Source organism: Zeus faber (assembly GCF_960531495.2).
Source record: "Zeus faber genome assembly, chromosome: 5".
Lineage (NCBI taxonomy): Eukaryota > Metazoa > Chordata > Actinopteri > Zeiformes > Zeidae > Zeus > Zeus faber.
In genome coordinates, this window is record NC_137192.1 from 9,735,152 (window position 1) to 9,756,243 (window position 21,092).

Below are 21,092 nucleotides of genomic sequence, written 5' to 3' on the forward strand. Positions count from 1 at the left end.
ATTTTAAGGATCATAACAGTTATTACTATTTTAAGTCTTATTATTATTATAACAGTCCTGTTATTAACTAAACTATTCCTGGCGGAACTGTAAACGTGTGCTGGCCCTGTGTGTATGCGTATGTGCTGGGTCATGCGGGGAATTCCCCGAATGTTGTTTACATATGCCTCCATGACAACTGGATTTTTGGCCGCATTCTGTTTTTTCCCCATATCAAACCTATTGGGCAAAATGTTGTCACAAAACCGGAATATTTCTGCAAACGAATGGGAAAAGTTGTGGCCCGTCCATTGGCATCGAGCCAGTCTGTTTTTTTTTGTTGTTGTTGTTTTTTTTGTTGTTGTTGTTTTTGTTGTTGTTTTTTATGTTGTTGTTGTTTTTGTTGTTGTTGTTGTTTTTTTCCTCTTCTGTGGCTCGAAGGCTGTTACAGGGAGCGCGGGATTTGGTGGAAATAATAATACGCGCAACCACCGCACTGTCACAAAGCGCCGTGCCGCCAGCACGCTCCGAAATGTGCTAAGTCACTAGCACTTCCCCGCCCGGCCTGGAGTGGCGCCGTGGGACGCAACGAGGCCAGGCGGTAAACAGACAGCCATCTGCCGCAGTCGGTGAACCAGCCAGGGGAATGGAAAATGGAGGCTTGACCCGAGGAATTGCGAGGACATATCATCCGGAGATTATAATTTGTAGGTGGGTCAAGAAAGCGCCGGAGAAGCGATACATGTTAATGTGTGACGCAAAAAAAAAAAATTAAAAAAAAAAAAAATGTTGTTCCCGCGATTACCGTGTAGCTAACCCACGGAGGGGCATTTTGTGCTGTTTCGCGGTAGCGTTGTGGCGCTAGCGGTGTTAGCCGAGCAGGTTTTCACGGACGGGGCACGTTGCGCGACCGCCACCGACACCGACGCCACCCCGGCGTGGTTAAGGCGGAGTAACCGGCGGTGGATGGACGATGTTGCGAGATGCACATTTGTGTTATGCTGTGCGTTCCGACCCTGTATGACGACGGTCGATTTGCAGTCCGTCGGTTGTGAGTTAATCAACCGCCCAGAGGGATTAGCATTAGCTTTAGCGTTAGCTTTTGGGCTGTACACAGGTGTCAATGATGCGGTGATTAACTCCGGCGCCCGCGTTGCATTGAGACGACGCTCCACTCTTCTGCTCAACTACTATTGGACATAATATGGCCGATGCAACACAATTGCCTCTGGGTGACTTGGTAAATCCTTAACTACCATTACGTTATTATCGTCACCGTGTTGTTTGTTTTCAGCTTATTGTGTATTGCCATTTCCCCCCCCCCTCCGTAGAAACTATTTTCTGGTCCAGGGCCAATCAAGGTGCCCTGATGTGTGCTGCTGTGTCTTAACGCGGCGCGGCGTGGCGGCGCCTTAGCTCGGCGGTGCCGATCTGCGGCGCCTGTGCGGAGCAGGGTGTCTAAACCATGGCAACGCGCCAGTGTATTATTTGGTAATATAATGCTGCGGGTTCGAATTGGTTCGTGTTCGAAAGGCACCCACGGGGGCCCCTCCCCAGCCAGGCCTGCTCGGCAACAGTCCCACCGATTTCGCGTGGCACGGGGTCGTGACGTCACTGGGGAGCGAGGGAGCGAGAGACACCCCCCCCCCCCCCCCCCACGTCTCTGCACGGTTTTATATTTTTGCGTCGTTGTGTGTGGTGACAGGCTGTAAGATGCATCTGTCCGTCGATGAGGAGAATATTGACCGGTATAAAGTGCGATAATACTCATTGATCCGCGGGTGAACAACTACTAACGCTTGTAATGCTAGTACCAATAATAGCAACTTATTACAGCTGCAAATGAAAATAACTGACGGGAGCTAAAGGGAATGTTCAAGGTTTTGGAGATGGGGGACAGGGGGGCAGGACTGAATTATGGAATATCATTTCCCTGATATATGGACAGGAATGGTGTGTTTTTCTGATTGTATGGCCCTGTTTCAGTGTTTCAGTAGATGTTTATGCATTTGTACTTTGGTGAAGTTTGTTTTGCAGTCTACGCTTTGTTGTTGAAATTCGCACAGAACTTCATGTTATGGGATGAATCCTCCAAATCTGTTTTTTTTTTTTTTCCACGATGCAATTCTGGAGTTACATACTGTTCCTGCATGTATCAGTACTAACGTGATCCAATGTTATTTTGACAAGTTTTTAAAAGTTTATAAACATTTTTGATGGAATTGGCACATTTACTTTGACTTATTGAGTCAATGCTGTATTAATGTTTTGTTATTTTTAAAGTTTCATGCTTTTGTCCTAACCTGTTTACTTTTTCCAGCAGATCTGATTACCCACTGAGTGATGGCGACAAGGTAGAAGCCCCTATTTACCTCAACTGCAGGTATTTACAGAGGAAACTTCCATTGTTGCATATGAACAAATAAAAAATTTATTGTAAATACCAGTATATATTATTTATACCAACCAACTGCATTTGCTGCATTTGCAGCTGTTATTATATGGAAAATATGTTATAGGTTGCATGTCAATAACAGCTTGTTAACCAGTTGAATGTATGAGATTTGGTAAAATCTCAAGTCTAGGCAAGTGCTATGTTTGCTCAGTGTCCCATGTAAAATATTTTAGAAATACAGTATCTCATCAAGTTATCTGTAAAAGTTATAAATGTTTGTTGGAGTTTAGAATCTCAAGGAGAAAATATGATTCTGAAAACCAAATACATGCGGGATTTCTGTCCAGATACTGCTTTTATCTTTTAAAAGGCCTATACGATATTACCTGAGAAGAGTAACACGCAGCGGATTTCTTGTGCTTCTCTCTTAACTATAGACATTCAATTTGAAAGTAGTGCTTGACTCCATCATCTATGGAGGAGAATGTGAGCCCTGAGCTTTGTCTAGCTCCGCAGCCAGAGCAGAGCCAGCACCCTATGGATAGCTGCTCTAAAGGTACCTCTTTTCACTTATCAGTGAGGGGTGAAAGGGTGGTGGGATCTGTTACTTATTCTGGGCACACCTATACTACCAGGCCCTATGGTGCAGATTTGGGTGGCAGGCTAGGGCAAGTAAAACCGTCCCAAGTCTTCATCAGCTTCTTATAATTGGTTAATTGCCTCAGCACCAAAGAAAATCAATTTGTTCCTTTGCTGATTTAACATCTCCTTGCAGATGTTAGGCAATATTTGAATATAACACACTGATTATGTCAACAGTTGTTGAAGAAGGAAGTACAGAGAAGAAGGTGGAGTCTCAAGAGGTAGATGAGAATGCTGCCAAAGAGAAGATAGAGAAGGCAGTTGAACCCCCCAAGACCGCTAGTGAGGTGAGGAAGACCTGGGGCTTTCGTCAGACCACCATTGCCAAGAGAGAGATGCCAGGGGAAGCCACCACGGAGAGCCCAGAGAGCCGCTGCCCCGTGCGCCGCAGTGGCCGGCAGTCCAAACGCACCGACAAACTGGAGGAGTTCCTCTCCACCACAAAGAGAGTGGTAAGGCGCAGTGCCCCCTCTAGCCTGGAGAGTGGCGACCCGCCTTCCCAAACACCAACTGACGCAGAGACTGCATCGGAGGCCAGCTTTGACGGAAACGCAGATGCGAAGGCTGCGGATGCCGAGTCTCCCGAGAGAAAGACGAGGAGCAGCACCAGAAAATCGACCACTGGAAAGACCCGCAGTGGTAGGCAAACACGAAGCAGTGGAGGAGGTGACGCCGAGGCGGTCAAAGACGTCGGAAGCTCAGAGAACGAAGAGGGCGAAGATGCCATGAAGAAACCTTTGTTACAGGATGAAGAGGAAGATGTGGTCAAGAAAGAGTCCTGCCTTGAGGAAGAGGTGAGGAGCGAGGAGTCTGCACCACCATGTGCGGTGCACGACTCTGGTATCAACGAGGTGGAGGACAAAAGTCTCGACAATGCTGAAACAGAACTGAGAAAGGAGACTGACAAAGGATGCGAGGAGGAGGACAAGGGGAGACCTCCAGGTGCCTTTACAAAGCGTGGGCCAATAAGGACCTACACCAATAAGATGAAGGTGGCCAACAAGAACGCTGCAGTTGCCAGCCAAACAGCCCCTGCAACTGTAGTCAATAGAGAATCCAAAGCTGCTCCGTTGCAAGCGCAGAACCGCAAGACCCTACAGGAAGATGAAGAGGAGGATGATTCGATGACGTCCTCATCCTCGTCATCCGAGTCAGATGCTGGAGGATACGACCCCAATGCACTATATTGCATCTGCCGACAGAAGCACAACAAAAGGTACATTTTTACATTTTCAATGTTTAATGTACATTTTTAATGTTCATTTTTTTGATTCCATAACTTATAGAAGATTCTATAGATGATCCATTTGTGTGTAGTTGGGCAATTGTTATTAACGTTGGGTCAGGGGAACCCCAGAGGTCCTCCAAGATATTCCAGGGGGTGTCCAGGAAATCTTTTAATACTTTCCCATTATTTAGCATTATCAACAGTAGAGACTGTGCAATAACAGCTGCTTTAATCATAGTTTCACTGTTCTGTCACTTTAGAACAGACAGGTCTGTAGGCTTGGACTGAATAATGTCCAAGAGAATTTTTTTTTTTCTCAGATTGGTGCCCTACAGATAAATTCATTAAATGGGTCCCCTCGCCTAAGGTCTATGAAAAAGTTGAGAATCGGAATAGGCACCAATTAGGGATGCTAATTAGCTTTTTCTTTTTCTTTTTTTTAATGACCGATAGCCAACCCTCGTTAACCCATCATTAACCGTTATCTGACAATATTCAAATATTAGGGCACTGTCCCTTAGAGAAGAAAACAATTTTTTTGTTGGACTTTACAAATTGTAATAAAGGGGAGTCATAAAGATATTTTTGTATGTGATAGCTCTCCGTGCCTTCCGATCGTGGAGAGACGTGGAGCTGTTCTTCCAAATAAAAAAATCATTTAAAAATAGTGTGTCTTTAGATGTTTACACTGTTTTCAGTTTTTTTATTTAGAGGGATGGGGATCCATGTGCCATGTGCCCATGGCTCCCCTCCCCCCGCTGAATAGTCATATTGAACAGCCGAATGCGATTAGACTGACAAAATGTAAGTTGGGCCCTAGAAAAAAATTATAATAATCTGACCCACACAAAATAAATCCATTAATATATTTTAAACTGGTTAAACGGTTAATTATTAACATACCTAATACACACCTCTCTCTGCCCCACCTGCTAGTGTAGAGTATACATTTTGTATGGTGGATTCTACTTTGTATTTTTACTGAAGAAGAAGAACAATCTTTAATCGCCACACACCACACTACAACACATGCACGCACACACTTTGACCCATGTTCAGGTTTGAAGGCGCATCCTTACTGGCATTTTTGTTTATGAGGAGCCTCTACAAATTGCGTGTGTCCACTCCGTCCAGGTTCATGATTTGCTGTGACCGCTGTGAGGAGTGGTTCCATGGAGACTGTGTCGGCATTACGGAAGCCCGTGGGCGCCTGATGGAGAGGAACGGCGAAGACTACGTCTGCCCCAACTGTACCGCCAAGAAAAGCCAAGTGGTCCGGCCCGCCACGGCACCGCTGACGTCAGGTGTTGAGTCTGGGAAAGCTAAAGCCGACGCTGCCACGCCCTCAGCCATGGCCGAGGCCAGAAAAGCAGAGCATGGGTCGTCTTCTGTCAGCTCGACTTTCACTGCCACCCCGCTCTCCACGCATCCTGGGACAGAGGAGCCGGGAATCAAAGGCCGGATAGAGAAAGCAACAAACCCCACTGGGAAGAAGAAGATCAAGATCTTTCAACCGGTAAGAGTGGTGGCTCAATAAAGATGCTCATGTTCCATCTGTTGACGTTCCATCTGTCTCTATGCTGTTATGTTTTGACAATATGGTGAAAAATGCATGGGCTCTATGGCATTTTTCATGTTTTTAATTGAATAATGTCTGAGAGAATTTGAATAAAATAAATGGATATTAAAGTTTTTAAATGCAACATTCCTAGCCTTATGTCTGGTTGAATTTTGTTGGATAAAATCTTCCTGTGTGACTTGAGCAGGCCCTGCTGCAGGCAGTAGTGCAGAAAGTGGCGCAGAAGTCAGCAGTTGAACATAGGATGGCGCCAAAGTTGGAGCCAAAAGCCGTCTCAAACGTGGGTCTCAAGGCAACTACACCAGCGACAGCCACAGAGCAGAAGGCGGCTCCCAAAGCAGAGGAGTCCTCCCTTCCCAAATGCATCGGGCCGGGCTGCGAGAACAACGCACAGCCCGACTCTGTCTACTGCGGCAACGTCTGCATCCTGAGGCATGCGGCAGCGGCCATGAAGTCCATCACGGACGTCAAGGAGCCCAAGCAGAAGGACAAGGCGCAGAAGAAACCTGGCACCAAGGTAACCTGGGGCAGATCCACTATCCTGTCTTCCCGTATTTATCAACGATCTCAGACTAGGAAATCACTGCTCAAAAATGAACATATTTGTTCCTACTTCTAGGCGTTGGAGTAAAGGTATTTGATAAAATGTCTTAACCTCGGAAACCTGGTAACTCACCAGGATTTAGGAGAAGTTGAGAGCTGTCAGTTAAAAAATATATTATTAAAAATAAATAGCAATTGGGAAGAAAAAAAAAATTTGCATGGAAAAATAAAAATAGGCTACACAATCTTTCTTAAATCCAACTCATGGGGGCGACCACGCGTGCCTTTTGTCTGGTAGGTAAGAGGACAGCTTATGCAGCCTTTCCCAAACCCGGAAGTGCCGGCCGCGTAAGCTAAGCTGCTTACAGACAAATCAGTAACAAACAGAAAATGCTATATTTATATGAAACTGTTTAAAATGAATTAACGGTGTGTGACTGGATTATATATTATTTATTTGTTTTATTAGATAAGTAGTGCAAGTTTTTTTCCCCCAACTAATAGGGTGCACCCTCGAGTAAAAATGCGATTACTCTACATATTGAACGAATACTGACGTCCAAATCGAGTATTTGCGCCCATCCCTAATGTCGTCAACATGATTTTTTTTACATTCGTCCATTCTAAATAGTACATTTTAATCTTGTCTGATAACTGTTAATGGTCTGTTAATGAGGGTCGGCTATTGGTCAGGAAAATCAAATCAAAATGAGTATCCTAATACAAAGAGTAATTCATTTTCCCACTGCTCAACATGGAGTAAATAAAAAATCAATTAAATCATGTAAATCACTTGTAGTTGTTTGCATAGACTTTCGGAGACAAAGCTGCGTACTCCATTTCAGCGGTTCAGGCTGTCTTAAAAATGTGATGAAAAGTCCTACTCGCTAAAAGTGAGTGTAGGAAGCTTCATAACCCACTTTTTTTAGTCCGACTCTGTGGTATTCAAACTTTTAGTACCATTCCTAGCAGGGATTCTCAGACACTTGCTAAATACACAATTCTTTTTTTTACTTTTATAAAGACCATTTACGTCAGAAGGGAAGTTGGTTTCTTTCATTTTATTTATTTTTTGCCTTCTATTAAGTAATACATCTACATATAGTATACATTGTAGGGGATCTTATCAATTTATTGTCAAAGATATAGACACACCCCCAAGCTTTGCATGTCAACCTGTCTGATAATTTGAAGAAATTGATTGCACATTTATTACGCATTTTTCACATCCTGGTTTCATGCCAGTTTCTTGTGGTGTTTCTGTGAGGCGCCTCTGGTCTGGAGTATGGAAGATACATTGTCAACATCCTTCTTGCAAATGAAATGGATATTCATCACAACTAGTGCTGATTTTTGAAATACTTATTAGCAATTTATGTGTATAAAACACCATTAATTAACTTTGAAATTCATGATAAACAATGTGTAATGTGATATTTTATTCAGCTGTTGACTGGGATTAGAACCTCACGTCCCTAAGGCACACTTGGGTAGTCAGTCATTTGCTGAAATGTTTAAATGTACATAAATGACAATAAATCATCTGCTTGTGTATTTGTATTTTAGTTTACTATATAAAGATCTGATGGGCTTGGTTTTTATATATATATATATATATATATATATATATATATATATATATATATATATATATATATATATATATATATATATATATATATATATATATATATATATATATATATATATAATATTTTGATTACCCCGTGTTAACAAGTGCCTCTCAGCTTCCTCTCCCACCTGCTCTGACTGAACATTTTTGTCTCTCTGTCCTGACCATCCAGAGAAGCACCGCCGGTGGGAAGTCCGACGAGGACTCTGAAAGCGAGGAAGACGGGCACCGCGGGACTGATGACGAAGAGGACTACGGAGAGGAACAACCGCCACTGCCGGCCGCCACGTCTTGGTCCTGCGACCATAATTACAATGCTGTAACGCCAGAAATGACTGCGCCCATAGCACCAACAGTGTTAAACAGAAAGTGTATGTATCTCTCTAGAGGTCTCCATAAATCACGCCTAACCACTGCCTATCTCTTCACACTAGGAGGGAGGGGTGCCAAGGAAGCATGGTGTATCAACTGTATGCATTGGGCTGTTGTTGAGAAACCACATTGTGTGCCCTCCCTCCTCCTGTTTGTTATATGTGGTTTTTGTCATGCTGACACAATGCGTAAACAGAACGTGGGGCGGGGTACGTTCATATTGTGCGGTCTTGTGATTTGACGATGTCAGTACATGTCAGTCGGTTACGTCGTAGGCTCCGCGGGGGTAGAAGGTAAGTATTAATGGTGATATAGGTGAGTATTGAGTAATGTGAAGCAGATTACATCAGTTTTAAAGTAAAATTGTTAAAACAAGTCCTCAGATAAAGACGAATGAAGGAACACACAAGGAGGTTCAGCGGCTCTTAATATATTGCCTTCCTGTGAATGTGATGAGTGAAGAAGTGTCTGTGTGGGAGTGGCTCAAATCCTGTTTTCTTGCGTGTGGAAGTCTCTCCACCACCTGATTTCTTCAGCTGTGCTGATGGTCTCAATAAGGTCCTCACTTCTCTCCTGCAGGTAGGTCTCGGTGGCTTTTTTTCCCCACGACCCATTGGACTTTCAGTGGTGTTTAAAACTTAATAGTGCCTGTGGAGCAAGCACCCCAAGGCATAAACCTGTCCAGCACAATCCTGTGTTGTACCCTTAATTTTCTGGGTAACAGGCTGACCCCTTTTATATAAAAAAAAAGAATTATACATAAATATTGATTTATATTGAATGTTATGCTTCACTACGAATGGGAAACTGGCATTAAAATAAAAGGTGATATGACAGATTTTCAGATGCCTCGATTGATTATGTGAGCAGTGTTGGCTTGCTGTAGGTCTGCCTGAGCAGTTCAGCTCAAAACGAGCACACGCCACTGATCCACACACACAAAGGAGATAAAGCCTGCCCCACTCCCCAACCCCCCAATCCCCAGAAGAAGAGCCAGCAGAGGAGAAGAATAACAGAAAGCAATCTGCTCCAGCCAGAGACCAGACCACCTCAAGACACTGCAGGGTTCAGAGAGAGGCCGCAGCGCAAGATGGAAGTTTGAAGATGAGCCCAACGCTAATGTGTAGAAGGGGAGATAACCACAAAGCTCCTGCTTGTTTTACACATCCTACACCTGATTAGATTTCATTCATAACATTTAAGAAGAGATATTTTTGCAATTATATATTTTTGATCTCTTCTGTAAGGGCTCTTTTTAGGGCAGTGAAGGGAGTTGTTTTTATCTGATGCCCAAGTTTTCTTGCATTGAAGATGTATTCTGTCTTAAGGTGGTGTCTGTTCACCACGATGTTCTGTGAACCCTAAATTTACAGGTTTTGGGTTTGATCTTGGCCTGGCCAACTTACTTTTTGCTCTCGTTTCTGGCCCTACAACTTACTTAAACACACATACTGATGGACAATATATGATGTACCTGATTGAACTGCGATAACTCTTGATTGAACTGCATGGTTTTTCTGCTTTAGGTTTTTATGGATTGTTCACCTGCATAATAATTTGGTTTTATTAATGAGCTTGAACCATTGACTATTTCAGCATTGTGAGGCATTAATGTATAACCAGCAATTTCAAGGCACAACGATTGTTGTAGAACTGATTTAATACAGACTTGATGTGGAAGCATAAGCAATCCAGAGTTTTCCCATAATTGTATATTGAGATCAAATGAAATTGGAAAATCTTGCTGTCTTCTAGACATTTGCTGAAGCAACACTAGTTGCTTATTTTCTCATGGAAATGACATGCAAATCCACTCCCTTCCTTACAATATTGCTGGCAATCATTTTTCTTTTTAATATTAACAGAAGTTTAGGTTTATAAGGATTGGAAGCTAGACTCAGTATAGTGGAATCTGGCCAGGTAGTTCCAATTATGGTTATGTTCGACTGAAAGTAGCGATCAATAATAAAATGGTAAGTTTAGTTCTAAATGCTAATTTGCATTAAGTATTTTAACACACGAGCTCACCCTGCATACACTTCTGGAGAATGTTTGCCGTCTAAAGGACCTCAAGCAATGTTTCTGGAAACACTTTCCGGCGTGAACCTGAGAATTGAACTGAACGTGGAAAGGAAGTCTACAAAGTACCTGTGCAATGGCCTTTGGGGATAAACTCAACTGTTCCCCTCCTATCAAGCAGACTACCCCAAATTCTCATGACCATTTTGCCACACACAAATATATAAAAATACTGTTTTGGCGTTGTTCTTATAAATATTTATATATTGAATGCATTTTAAATGGTCATGTATGGAAGTCAGTCCTTGCAATAGATTTAATGGGTCTTCCCTTAACCTTGCTCAGATGCCAAATAGCCAAATTTTTCTGTTTTTAAGTTCTATATCGTTGATGGCTAATATTGAATGTCTGTTTCAGAGCATCTTTGCCTTGTTCATAAATCCCACAGACATGTTTCAATGTTCAGTATGTGACACATTTAGCAATGTATTGTAGATGACCATGTATTTTTGATTTTTATTTTTTCAGCTCCTCCTAAAGAGGAGAGACCGAGTGAGAAAGAACAGAAGGAGGAACCAGTTTCCACTGAGAAGTCCACTCCTGCACCGACACCAGTCAAAGAAAAGCCGAAGTCCCCTGGCACCAGAGGGCCCAAGGCAAAAAACAAGAAAGCCTCCCCTCAGTCCAGCTCAAAGTCGTCCAAGAAGCCGACAACACCATTTAGCAAAGTGGTGGCAAAGTCCAAGAAGCCTGTCCCACCACCCCGTCCAGCGCCGTCCCCCTTTCCCGCTGGGCCGGTCCACATCACCGGAGCGCTGAGGGTCACCAAGTCCAACTTCACCATTCCCAAGAAGCAGCCCCAGCACAAGGACTCTCCGTCACGCAGTCAGAAGTCCTCGTCCTCCAAAGTGCCGTCTTCCCCGGTATCCTCGTCCTCGAGACCCCCACACTCGGCGGCCTCGGCACCACCTGTCGCCCCTATGCCTCCCCCCAATAACCAGATGAGGCAGAACATCCGTCGCTCCCTCACCGACATCCTCTACAAGAGGTGAGTTTCCCACTCAAAATCATAAAAGAAAACACAGCCATCAGTAACAATCACGTCTATGATAACAAACTGCCATCATTTAATATTACAATATTTACCTGTACCCTCTTGAAATCTTTTTTGTATAAGAAGCTCTGCTATGTGTATTCTGTGCCTTGCAGGGTGAGTGACAGTGACGATTTGAACATGACTGAGGGGGAAGTGGGAAGGCTGGCAGTTGCCATTGAGAAGGAGATGTTTAACCTGTGCCTTAACACAGACAGCAAGTACAAGAACAAGTACAGGTCCCTCATGTTCAATCTGAAAGATCCAAAGAACAAAGTGAGTCATTGTAAACCTTAAATACACTTGCACATGCTGTATGTCTGTGAATATCTTGTCGTTCTCATATACATAATGTGACAAAGCTATTGTGTTGTGACGAAGTGGATTAGTATCAGAGCGTTTGGACAACTGCCCCCCATTACTACCAGCATTATGTGACCGGTGTGGTTTGTTGCAGGGCTTGTTCTACAGGGTGGTGTGGGGTGATGTTAGTCCCTTCAGGCTGGTCAGACTGAGTGCAGAGGAGCTGCTTTCCAAAGAGATTTCAGAATGGAGGAAGTCTGACCCTGAGGTAAATGTTGTTTCTCCAAACCATTTACAGTTCAAGGAAAACTGGTACTTTGTAACCTATGCCTTGTTTATTTTATCATTGTGTGTCAACCTGAGCGATTGGCATCAGAATATTTTAAATCAATCCAGTATTGAGAGAAAAGCTTCCATAAATAGTACAAAGGGGCGATCACGGTTTTCAGTGATACGATTGCTCCGTAACATCTTTAAATGCAAATGATTGGTTAAAATCATACACTTATTTAGCATTTTGGTGACAATGGCATCTGGTTTTTGTGTGTGTGTGTGTGTGTGTACTGTTTGTTTGTGTACTGTTTGTGTGTGTGTGTGTGTGTGTGTGTACTGTATGTGTGTCTATAAATATGTGTGTGATAATTTTAGAAGGAATCCCATCACTCTAAATTTGATCATTTTGAGTTGATCAGTTGACTGTTTTTGCATGCAGTTGATGTAATACATTCCTCATTTAGGCCCACACTCCCAGTGCCCGAGGCCATTCGGGGCACTCCAAATCAGGTCACGGCCGAGAGTCTAGCGCCCATAAAATTGACATGGAGGATGCTCCACCATCATCTGACGCAGACGTATGTAACACTGCCACCTCACCATTTGTTTGCATGGCTTCACCTGCAGTAAGTGGTGGCATGCTCACGTTTCCCTCCACATGGAACACTAAATGGGGAAACTTGCACCAACATTCTATGAGTTGGTGAACTATCCAACTGTCCTGCTTTGTTTTGTATTTTGCTGCTAATATCTTTCCGCTTAAATAAAGAAGCACTAACTTATTAACTAACATGCATCCACTGTGCATTGAAACTAACTAAAGCTTTGTGTTCCTTAAAGGCAGTTCATGATTGAGTTTTGTCCTTGTGTCCCCAGGATCAAGAGGATTCTAGCTCCGCTGCTGCCTCAGCTCAAGGTTCTGCTGCCGAAGGTAGCAGCAGCATACCAGATGTTTTCAGCACAATGCTCAAAGACACCACCGCTGAACACAAGACTCACATCTTTGATCTCAACTGTAAAATATGCACAGGTATCTCAGGGTGATTTTATTTATCAGGAAAATAATTTAATGCATTCAATCGCAGCCACATTAACCTCTCCATCACTCCCCACAGGTCAAAAGACTGAGGATGAGCCAGCAGCCAAGAAAGCCAGGCTAGCTAAGAAGCCAGAGGCAAAGCCGCCCAGACAGGAGTTGCGCTCATCCAGGTCGTCATCTGCCGACATCCCCCCCGTCTACCAGCCTCAGGGGTCCTATCAGCATCAAGACCCTCTTGCCTACCAACACCAGATGTCCGCAGCCTACCAGCCCAGTATGGAGGCTTCCGTCCTCGAGCTACAGGCCCAGCCTCAGCTTTACCAGGAGGACCTCAGCGCTCTGGTGCCTCCAACCCAGGTTTCCGCACCCCTCGCCATGCCCACCGTCTCCTCTGTCAGCATCACCCGCAGAGACCCCCGTGTGGCGAGGCACTCTTCAGGCATCACGGTTACCCACGCTGTCCCGGAAGTACCACCTGTGATACCCCCATTGTCAGAGCCACAGGCAGCTCTGACTGTTGTCCCACTGGAGTTGGGACCCAAAGGACCCCTGCCAATGCCACCAGCGCCACCACCGTCGGTGTCCCTGTCCAAACCAGCAAACTCTAGGTGCTCTATATAATGCTTTTTGTATGTCAGTCATTGTATTGATTTGCTGTCATATTGTGTAGGTGTGATTGGGTTATAAAAGTATCACCGTGTTAAATTTCTGAATGTCTCACATATAAAGCAGCGCCTCGACGGAGCCTCCTCTTGAGGGAGAGACGGCCATCTTCCTCCATGGTCAGGAGAAGATCTGGAAAGGATTCATCAACATGCAGTCTGTGGCGAAGTTTGTCACTAAGGCTTATCTGGTGTCGGGATCCTTTGAACACCTGAAAGAGGTTGGTTGGTTTTTTCCGTTGGCCGCCATGATTGACTTTAAAATACAAATGATAATTCAAGAATTGTGTCGGCAATCTCTATCAGCAGCAAACATAGCTGAACTCAAATGGGATTTTCTTTTTCAATATGAAAAACACATGCTTAACAGAGTCTTCATTGTTGAACTTGTGCAGGATTTGCCAGATACTATCTATGTGGGAGGACGGATATCTCCGAACACTGTGTGGGATTACGTCGGAAAGCTTAAAACCTCCCTGTCCAAGGTTTGTTTGACAAAGCTTGGTCAGAAAACACTTTTTAAAAACTCTTAACTTGTACTGTATATACTGCGTTATTGAAAGTTCTGTGTTTGCTGCTTTGCTCTTTCATCCTCCACTTTCCTTTCTTTCTCTCACCCTTTTCTCTGTCTCCCTCTCTCTCTCTCTCTCCCCCTCAGGAGCTTTGTCTGATTCGATTCCACCCAGCGACAGAGGAGGAAGAAGTGGCATATGTCTCTCTCTTCTCTTACTTCAGCAGTAGGAAGCGCTTCGGTGTGGTGGCTAACAACAACCGCCGCATCAAAGACCTCTATTTGATTCCGCTGAGCGCTAAGGAACCATTGCCCTTCAATCTGTTACCCTTTGATGGGCCAGGTAAGCAATACCAGGGGTTTCAAAATTGTGTTTCTTGTGAATTTTTTTTTCCATTTGATCAAACAGGTAAGTATGTTTCTGGTTTCTGTGTGTTGGCAGTCAAGTTGAAATGAGAGCTTGTTTATTGTATTTTGTGTACTATAGGGGGCACTGGCGAGCTCCTCATGTTTACTTATTTCCTGGAATGCACTTTTGTACATGATACACATGTTCTAATGTGTATCTGACTTTGTATCATACATTTGAAATGGTTTTAAATAAAGGAACTTGTGCATCAGACATTGTCTGTGTCACTTTCAGAGTCCAGTCTCTAGTATGTTGTTTGTAGACTCGACTCCCTTAAGACATTATGATAATACCTGTGTGATTAATAAAATTGCTGTGGGCCAACTTGTAGCCATTCTTGTATTTCAATGCTCTTTTGTGTATCCCTGGAGCACACTTGGAAATTCCTAAATCTCTCTTCGTTAAACTCTGAAGAAATGAGAGGGCCTAAACAATCTTAACCCTAATCCTTCACATCATCAGTCAGGCAATGACACGGCAGCTATGGTAAGTTATCAAAGGAGTATTTTGTGAAGAGTCCAGAAGAATTTGATTAAATATTGTTGTCTTGATGGATATTTTAGTGTGACCATTTTGAGAACACTCAATTGAAATAAGTTAATCAGATGTTTCACAAAAGGGAAATTTAAACAGAAAAATACAACAAACCCGTTGTTTAAATTGCATGTCAATGAAGATGGAACTAGTCACAGTAGGTTGATATTACAACAATAAATTAATATTCTACTAATTTATTGCAAGAGCAGTTAATTATACATGGTTTAAGAGACTTGTAATGGCGTTTCATAAGGGCTTAGTTTTTCTAAATAAGGCAGATAATTAGTATGGATTAGAGATAAGTAGTTTTACGTTTTCAGGTGAGTTTTCTGGAATTGATGGTGCAACGCATAACTTATTCATAAGTACTCGCAAGTTCACTACTTTTTTTTTTTTTTCACCCTATGTTGATTATGAGGGGATATTTTTGCCGGTGTATTTCCATAACAAATTTTCTTTCGGTTAACACAATCTTGTGATTTTGTAGGAGAGAATTATATGGTGGGGAAAAGCTGGCTCTTTGTATGGTCTAGCCCATAGGATGTTAAGCTCTCATTTCACTTGGCTTTTTTGTGTGCTCATTACATGTAAAAGCAGGCACCACCATTCCTTGATTGAGTTTACATAATGGAAGTGGAATGTGTTATGGTTCATAATTGCTTCCATATTACTCAGGTTTTTCTAAGATTCTTGCCTTTATCTCTGTTACAGGACTTGAACCAGCCCGTCCCAACCTTCTACTGGGGCTGCTGATCTGCCAGAAGGACAGGAAACGGTCCGGCGCTCCAGTGGAAGGGGAGGAGAAACGGTCCAGGCTCCAAAACAAAGATCCCGATGAAACTGGCCTCCCCAAACCACCAGTCTCTGTCAAAACAGAGAAAGGGACACGGCATAGCTTGGAGATTCCTTTCAGCACCACTCCTCCAGGGTCACCCCCACAACTTGGTTCTTTGGAGACAAGTAGCGCTGCAGGCGCTTCCTCTGTCCTCTCCTTCCCGTCCTCTCTCAAAGCCTCACTGAGTGCAGCCATCTGCAGTGGCAAAGACTCTCCGTCCTCAGCCGCAGCCTCCAGCGCTACTCCTCTTCAGACTATCCTCAAGACACTATTCGGTAAGAAGAAACAAGACTCTGAGGCTTCCGACTCGCCCTCTGATCAGGGTGGGGAGACAATCCCACCTGCCACGATTCTGGATCCCATCATCTGGCAGTTTGGACAGATAGCCCAAGAGAAGCAGGAAGATGAGGACGAGGATGACCGACCTTATGACCCTGAGGAGGAGTATGATCCCAGCAGGATTTACGGTGCATCTAAGAAAGTTGTTGACACAATCAAAGAATCTATTGTCCCCAAGCAGCTTGGAGGAGTGACCTCATATGAGGTGGAAGATGTGGCTTATGATCCAGAGGATGACTCTATTTTTGAAGAGGTCAAGACCACAGCCTCAGGCCAAGATAATGCCATACCTGACTCTTCAGCTGAACTGCACAAAGTCCTGGAGAGCCTCACCAATGAAGAGAAAATAATTCAGGAACACAGTGGATATGTTAATGAGCCGTCGTCAGCCACCGGGTCATTAGCGGCCCCATTCTCCCTTCCAGACACCCTGTTACAGCCTGTTAAGTCTCTTCTGGCAAATAGTCAGCTATTGCAGCTGGGCAAAAAGGTGGAAGAACTAGTGAAGTCTTCCTCAGTGTCTCCTTTAATAAACCAGCGAAGAGACCCCCGACAGAGCAGGGACCCTCGTCAGGCTGCAGCCAGCAAGAAGCAATCAAGTGAAGATGAGAAAGAGGAGGTGTCTGCACAGGCAGTAGAAACTACTCCTTCCTCACAGCCAAATGTTCAAGAGTGTGATTTCCCCATAGAAGATGAGGTCGACCCTTCAGACACCTCACCGGAACCAGAGACGACACTGCCTCAAGAGCAGGTGAAAAGTGAGTCGCTCCCATTCATGGAGTCGGACAAGGGAGAGGTGTTAATTCCTTTATTGGGTGAGCAGGTGGAACCTGATATGGAGGTCAACTATATGGATGAGCCACAAGTGGAAACTGAAGAAGCTGAGCCAACCAAAGCTGAAACCGAGATGGACAAGTTCAGTATCTGGCCCAATGCTGCCAGTATTTTAAAAGTAGGTGACGACTCTGTGTTTGATAAAACGAAACAAGATTCAGACTCTTCTGACTATTTTGACACTTCTGCAGACCCATCCACAGTGACTTCCACAATCCCAGTTCTTACTCAGAGCGCAGTAGTCAGCGAAACTCATCCCTCCCACATGCCACATATGCCAATGTCAGGTTTCAACAACGAGTACAGACCTCCAGCTGACATTCCCTCGCAAGCCAGCTTCCCCCCTCCCCAGCTGGGACCTCCTCCAATGCAGGGATTGCCCCCAATGAATAGGCCACCACCCATGTCCATTGCTCCACCCATGCAAGGGCTCCCTCCTATGGCAAGGCCCCCACCCATGCAGGCCCCCCTTCCACCTATCCAGGTGCCTCTTCCTATGCACGGGCCTCCTACCATGCAAGGTGATGGCAGCCAGCAGTATCGCCCACCACCTGGTACCTATCCTCCATATCAGAGCCAGTGGGGAAACTCTCAGCAGCAGCCACCTCCTCGACCTCCTCCCCAGAATATGATGCCTCCCAGAGGACCACCCCCCCCCTTCCCGCCACTTGGCCAGAGAGGTCCTCCGCCACAGAGTGGACCTCCTCCACAAATGTTTGGCCATTCTATTACCCCACAGCACATTGGACAGCAAGGCCCCCCTCAAGGTCTTCCGCCACCTCCTACCTTTGATGGACAGAACAATTTGCCTCTACCCAGATTTTCTGGCCCCCCACCTCCATTCAACTTTCCCGGAAGCAGAGGTCCTCCTCCACCCTTTGCCGGGCCACCCCCAGGTCACTTTGAAAATAGGCTTCCTCCACCGTCCCACTTCCCTAGACCTGGGGGGCCCCAACCCCCAATGGCTGAGCTGCCTCGAGGCCCTGTGGATCAGTATAACAAAGAAGGCACGAACGCTTACAAACGGGTCATGGAGCAACATCAGAGCGCAAATCCTCCCCACATGTATGCAGACAATCAGGCGTCATCGCCCAGTGCTGCTTTCAGGGCACCTCCTCCTAACCAGTATGAGGATAGAAGAGGCCTACCTGTGGAGATGAGCGGCCAACACTTCCAACCTCATAACCAATACAGAGGCCCCAGAGCACACTCCCCTCCAGCCCATCGGGGAGCTTTTGAGGAACACAGAGGGCCACCCTCTCAGGACAACAGGGGACCCCCACCTCATCTATTGGGAGGGTCAGAGAGGTACCGCCTTGACAGGCACTCCGATGAGATAAGACCTGCTCGTCACAGTGGGCCACTACTGCCGACTCCCCATGAGATCCCCATCTCTCCACCAGGCCACTTGGGGGGGCAAAGTCCAGACCTGCACAGAGAAGAGCACTGGCGCCGCCACTCTCCCGAAATGAGGAGGAGGAGCAGCTCCAACCGTGAAGGCTCAGAGCCTCGTGGGGGAGAACGTCTTAGCCGCTTTGAAGGAAGCCACCGAGAACCTCCTCCCGTGCCACCACACCTCCCTGAGGAGAGACAGAGGGAGTTGAGCGAAGACCGCCGCAGGGACAGGGAGCGAGAAGGCCCCCATGCAGGCAGGTCATCTTGGGACAGGGGCCAGGGGAAGCGCTGGAGCCGTGAGCGGGATTGGGACAGGAGTAGGGAGAGGGATCGGGACAGGGAGCGCAGCAGGGGCAGAGAGGGCGAGAGACTCAGGGATCCAGACGCAGAAAGACGCAGGGATCCCGAGGGCGAGAAACACCGCGATCCCAACAGCGAGAGACACAGGGATCCTGACGGAGAAAGACACAGGGATCCGGAGGGTGAGCGACACAGGGATCCCAACGGTGAAAGACGCAGGGATCCCGAGGGCGAAAGACGCAGGGAAGCCGATGGAGAAAGACGCAGGGATCCCGAGGGCGAGAGACACCGCGATCCTAACAACGAGAGACACAGGGATCCCGAGGGCGAGCGACAAAGGGATCCCGAGGGCGAGCGACAAAGGGATCCCGAGGGCGAGCGACAAAGGGAACCCGAGGGCGAGCGACAAAGGGATCCCGATGGCGAGCGGCAAAGAGATCCCGAGAGAGAGCGAGACAGGGATACAGAGGCGGACAAGAGGCGGGACAGAGAGAGGGAGAGGGACCGAGATCGGGACAGAGGCAGGAACAGGGACGCTGACAGGAGAGAGCACGATCGTGACAGAGCAAAGGTCCGCGAACGAGACAGAGACAGAGACCGAGAAAGAGACAGAGATAGAGATAGAGATAGAGATAGAGAGCGAGACCGACGGCGGGAGAGGTCCCGCAGCAGAGATCGAGATCGTGGGAAGGACAAGGACAAGGACAAGGACAAGGACAGGGACAGGGCCAGGGACAGAGACAGAGATAGGGACAGGGACCGAGAAAGGGACAGAGAGAGGGACAGGGATAGGGACAGAGAGAGGGACAGGGGGAGGGACAGAGAGAAGGACAGGGACAAAGACAGGGATCGAGATCGCCGAGAGAGGAGCAGAAGCAGGGAAAAAAGAGAGAAGAAGGATGCTAAGCATGACGTCCCCAAGGAGGGCGATAAACCTGCAGACGTGGAGAATGGTAAAAACACTTCCTAGTTCCTTGCTCACTGCTCTAAAAAGTTTAACAAAATCACTGTAAATATAACGGACAGAGGTTCAGGTGCGTTCCATATACTGTTTGAATCCTCCAGACAAACTGTCTTGACAATATGTCTCATCGCCACTTGCATATTAAAAAAATTATTTGATTGTTTGAAGAAACCGAAGTCTGCTTATGTTTGCTGTACGAGATATACTAATTCCTGTATTGTTCTTTCTCGTCAAGGATTTTCTTTTAATGAACCACATACAAAGTAACACCGTCACGCGTTTTGTGTAAATATGAATGTATTAGTGTATATACTGATGTTTTTAATCATACTTTTCTAAGTAGAGAAAATTTAAGCCATATATCCAGGAAGGATCATGTGAAAGTTTAGAAGGCACTGCTTGGATCTGCAGTCATTGCACAGTGCAACTATGTGTACGTTACAGAAGCTTTCCACTACAAGGCTCTATCTACAGAATAGATCATTGGCGGCTGTTATTAAAACGTGTTGATTTTGTTCAATTGACCAATTAAATCCTTTTTGACAACAATCTCTGTCACACTCTGGTGTTTTATATATAATCCTGTTTTTAGAAATAGCATAAATATAAACAGTTTGTTACATATTCTTATGCACCTTCAGCCCCTTTGTGCTGGCCGAAGACCATTTTTGACCTAATGGTTTAGTATGGAGGACCAAAGTGAAATTATGAATAATTACGAAATCTCCCATTTTGTTTTGAGATATTCTATGAAATTATTCCAGTTAATGTAAATATTTCATAATAATCAACATGCCCAAATTACACCTTTCCGAAATACACTAATCACAAAAAGTTTGGGATATTTGGCTTTTGGGTGAAATTTATGGAAAATGTAAAAAGTTCACACTACAGTGATATAATATCATGAAAGTAGGGCATTTAAGTCAAAGCATGCAATGGTGATTTCCTCATCTCAAACTTTATTGAAACAAAAGCCAACAACAGTGGTGGGTTTACCACAACAAAAAATGTCAATGTCTCAATAACTTGTCATGTGCCCTTGAGCATCAATTACAGCTTGACAACCACGTCTCATGCTGTTCACAAGTCGACTTATTGTCTGCTGAGGCCTGGCCCCCCACTCTTCTTGAAGGGCGGCCCTCAGGTCATTGAGGTTCTGGGGTACAGAGTGACGAGCCTCTACACGGCGACTCAGCTGATCCCAT

General features: G+C 45.3%; 1 protein-coding gene across 1 annotated transcript; it reads left to right on the forward strand.

The window, feature by feature from the left end:
• The first annotated feature begins 627 nt into the window (after positions 1 to 627).
• Positions 628 to 20,433, forward strand: dido1 (death inducer-obliterator 1). Its single transcript, XM_080000443.1, has 17 exons — positions 628 to 690; positions 2,303 to 2,362; positions 2,812 to 2,930; positions 3,194 to 4,232; positions 5,379 to 5,760; positions 6,011 to 6,340; positions 8,172 to 8,370; positions 10,919 to 11,438; positions 11,600 to 11,759; positions 11,941 to 12,054; positions 12,524 to 12,637; positions 12,936 to 13,089; positions 13,175 to 13,706; positions 13,828 to 13,981; positions 14,156 to 14,245; positions 14,419 to 14,614; positions 15,929 to 20,433. Exons 3-17 carry the CDS (start codon positions 2,849 to 2,851, stop codon positions 19,888 to 19,890), a joined length of 8,028 nt encoding a protein of 2,675 aa, XP_079856569.1. The 5' UTR covers positions 628 to 690; positions 2,303 to 2,362; positions 2,812 to 2,848; the 3' UTR covers positions 19,891 to 20,433.
• The last annotated feature ends 659 nt before the right edge of the window (positions 20,434 to 21,092 follow it).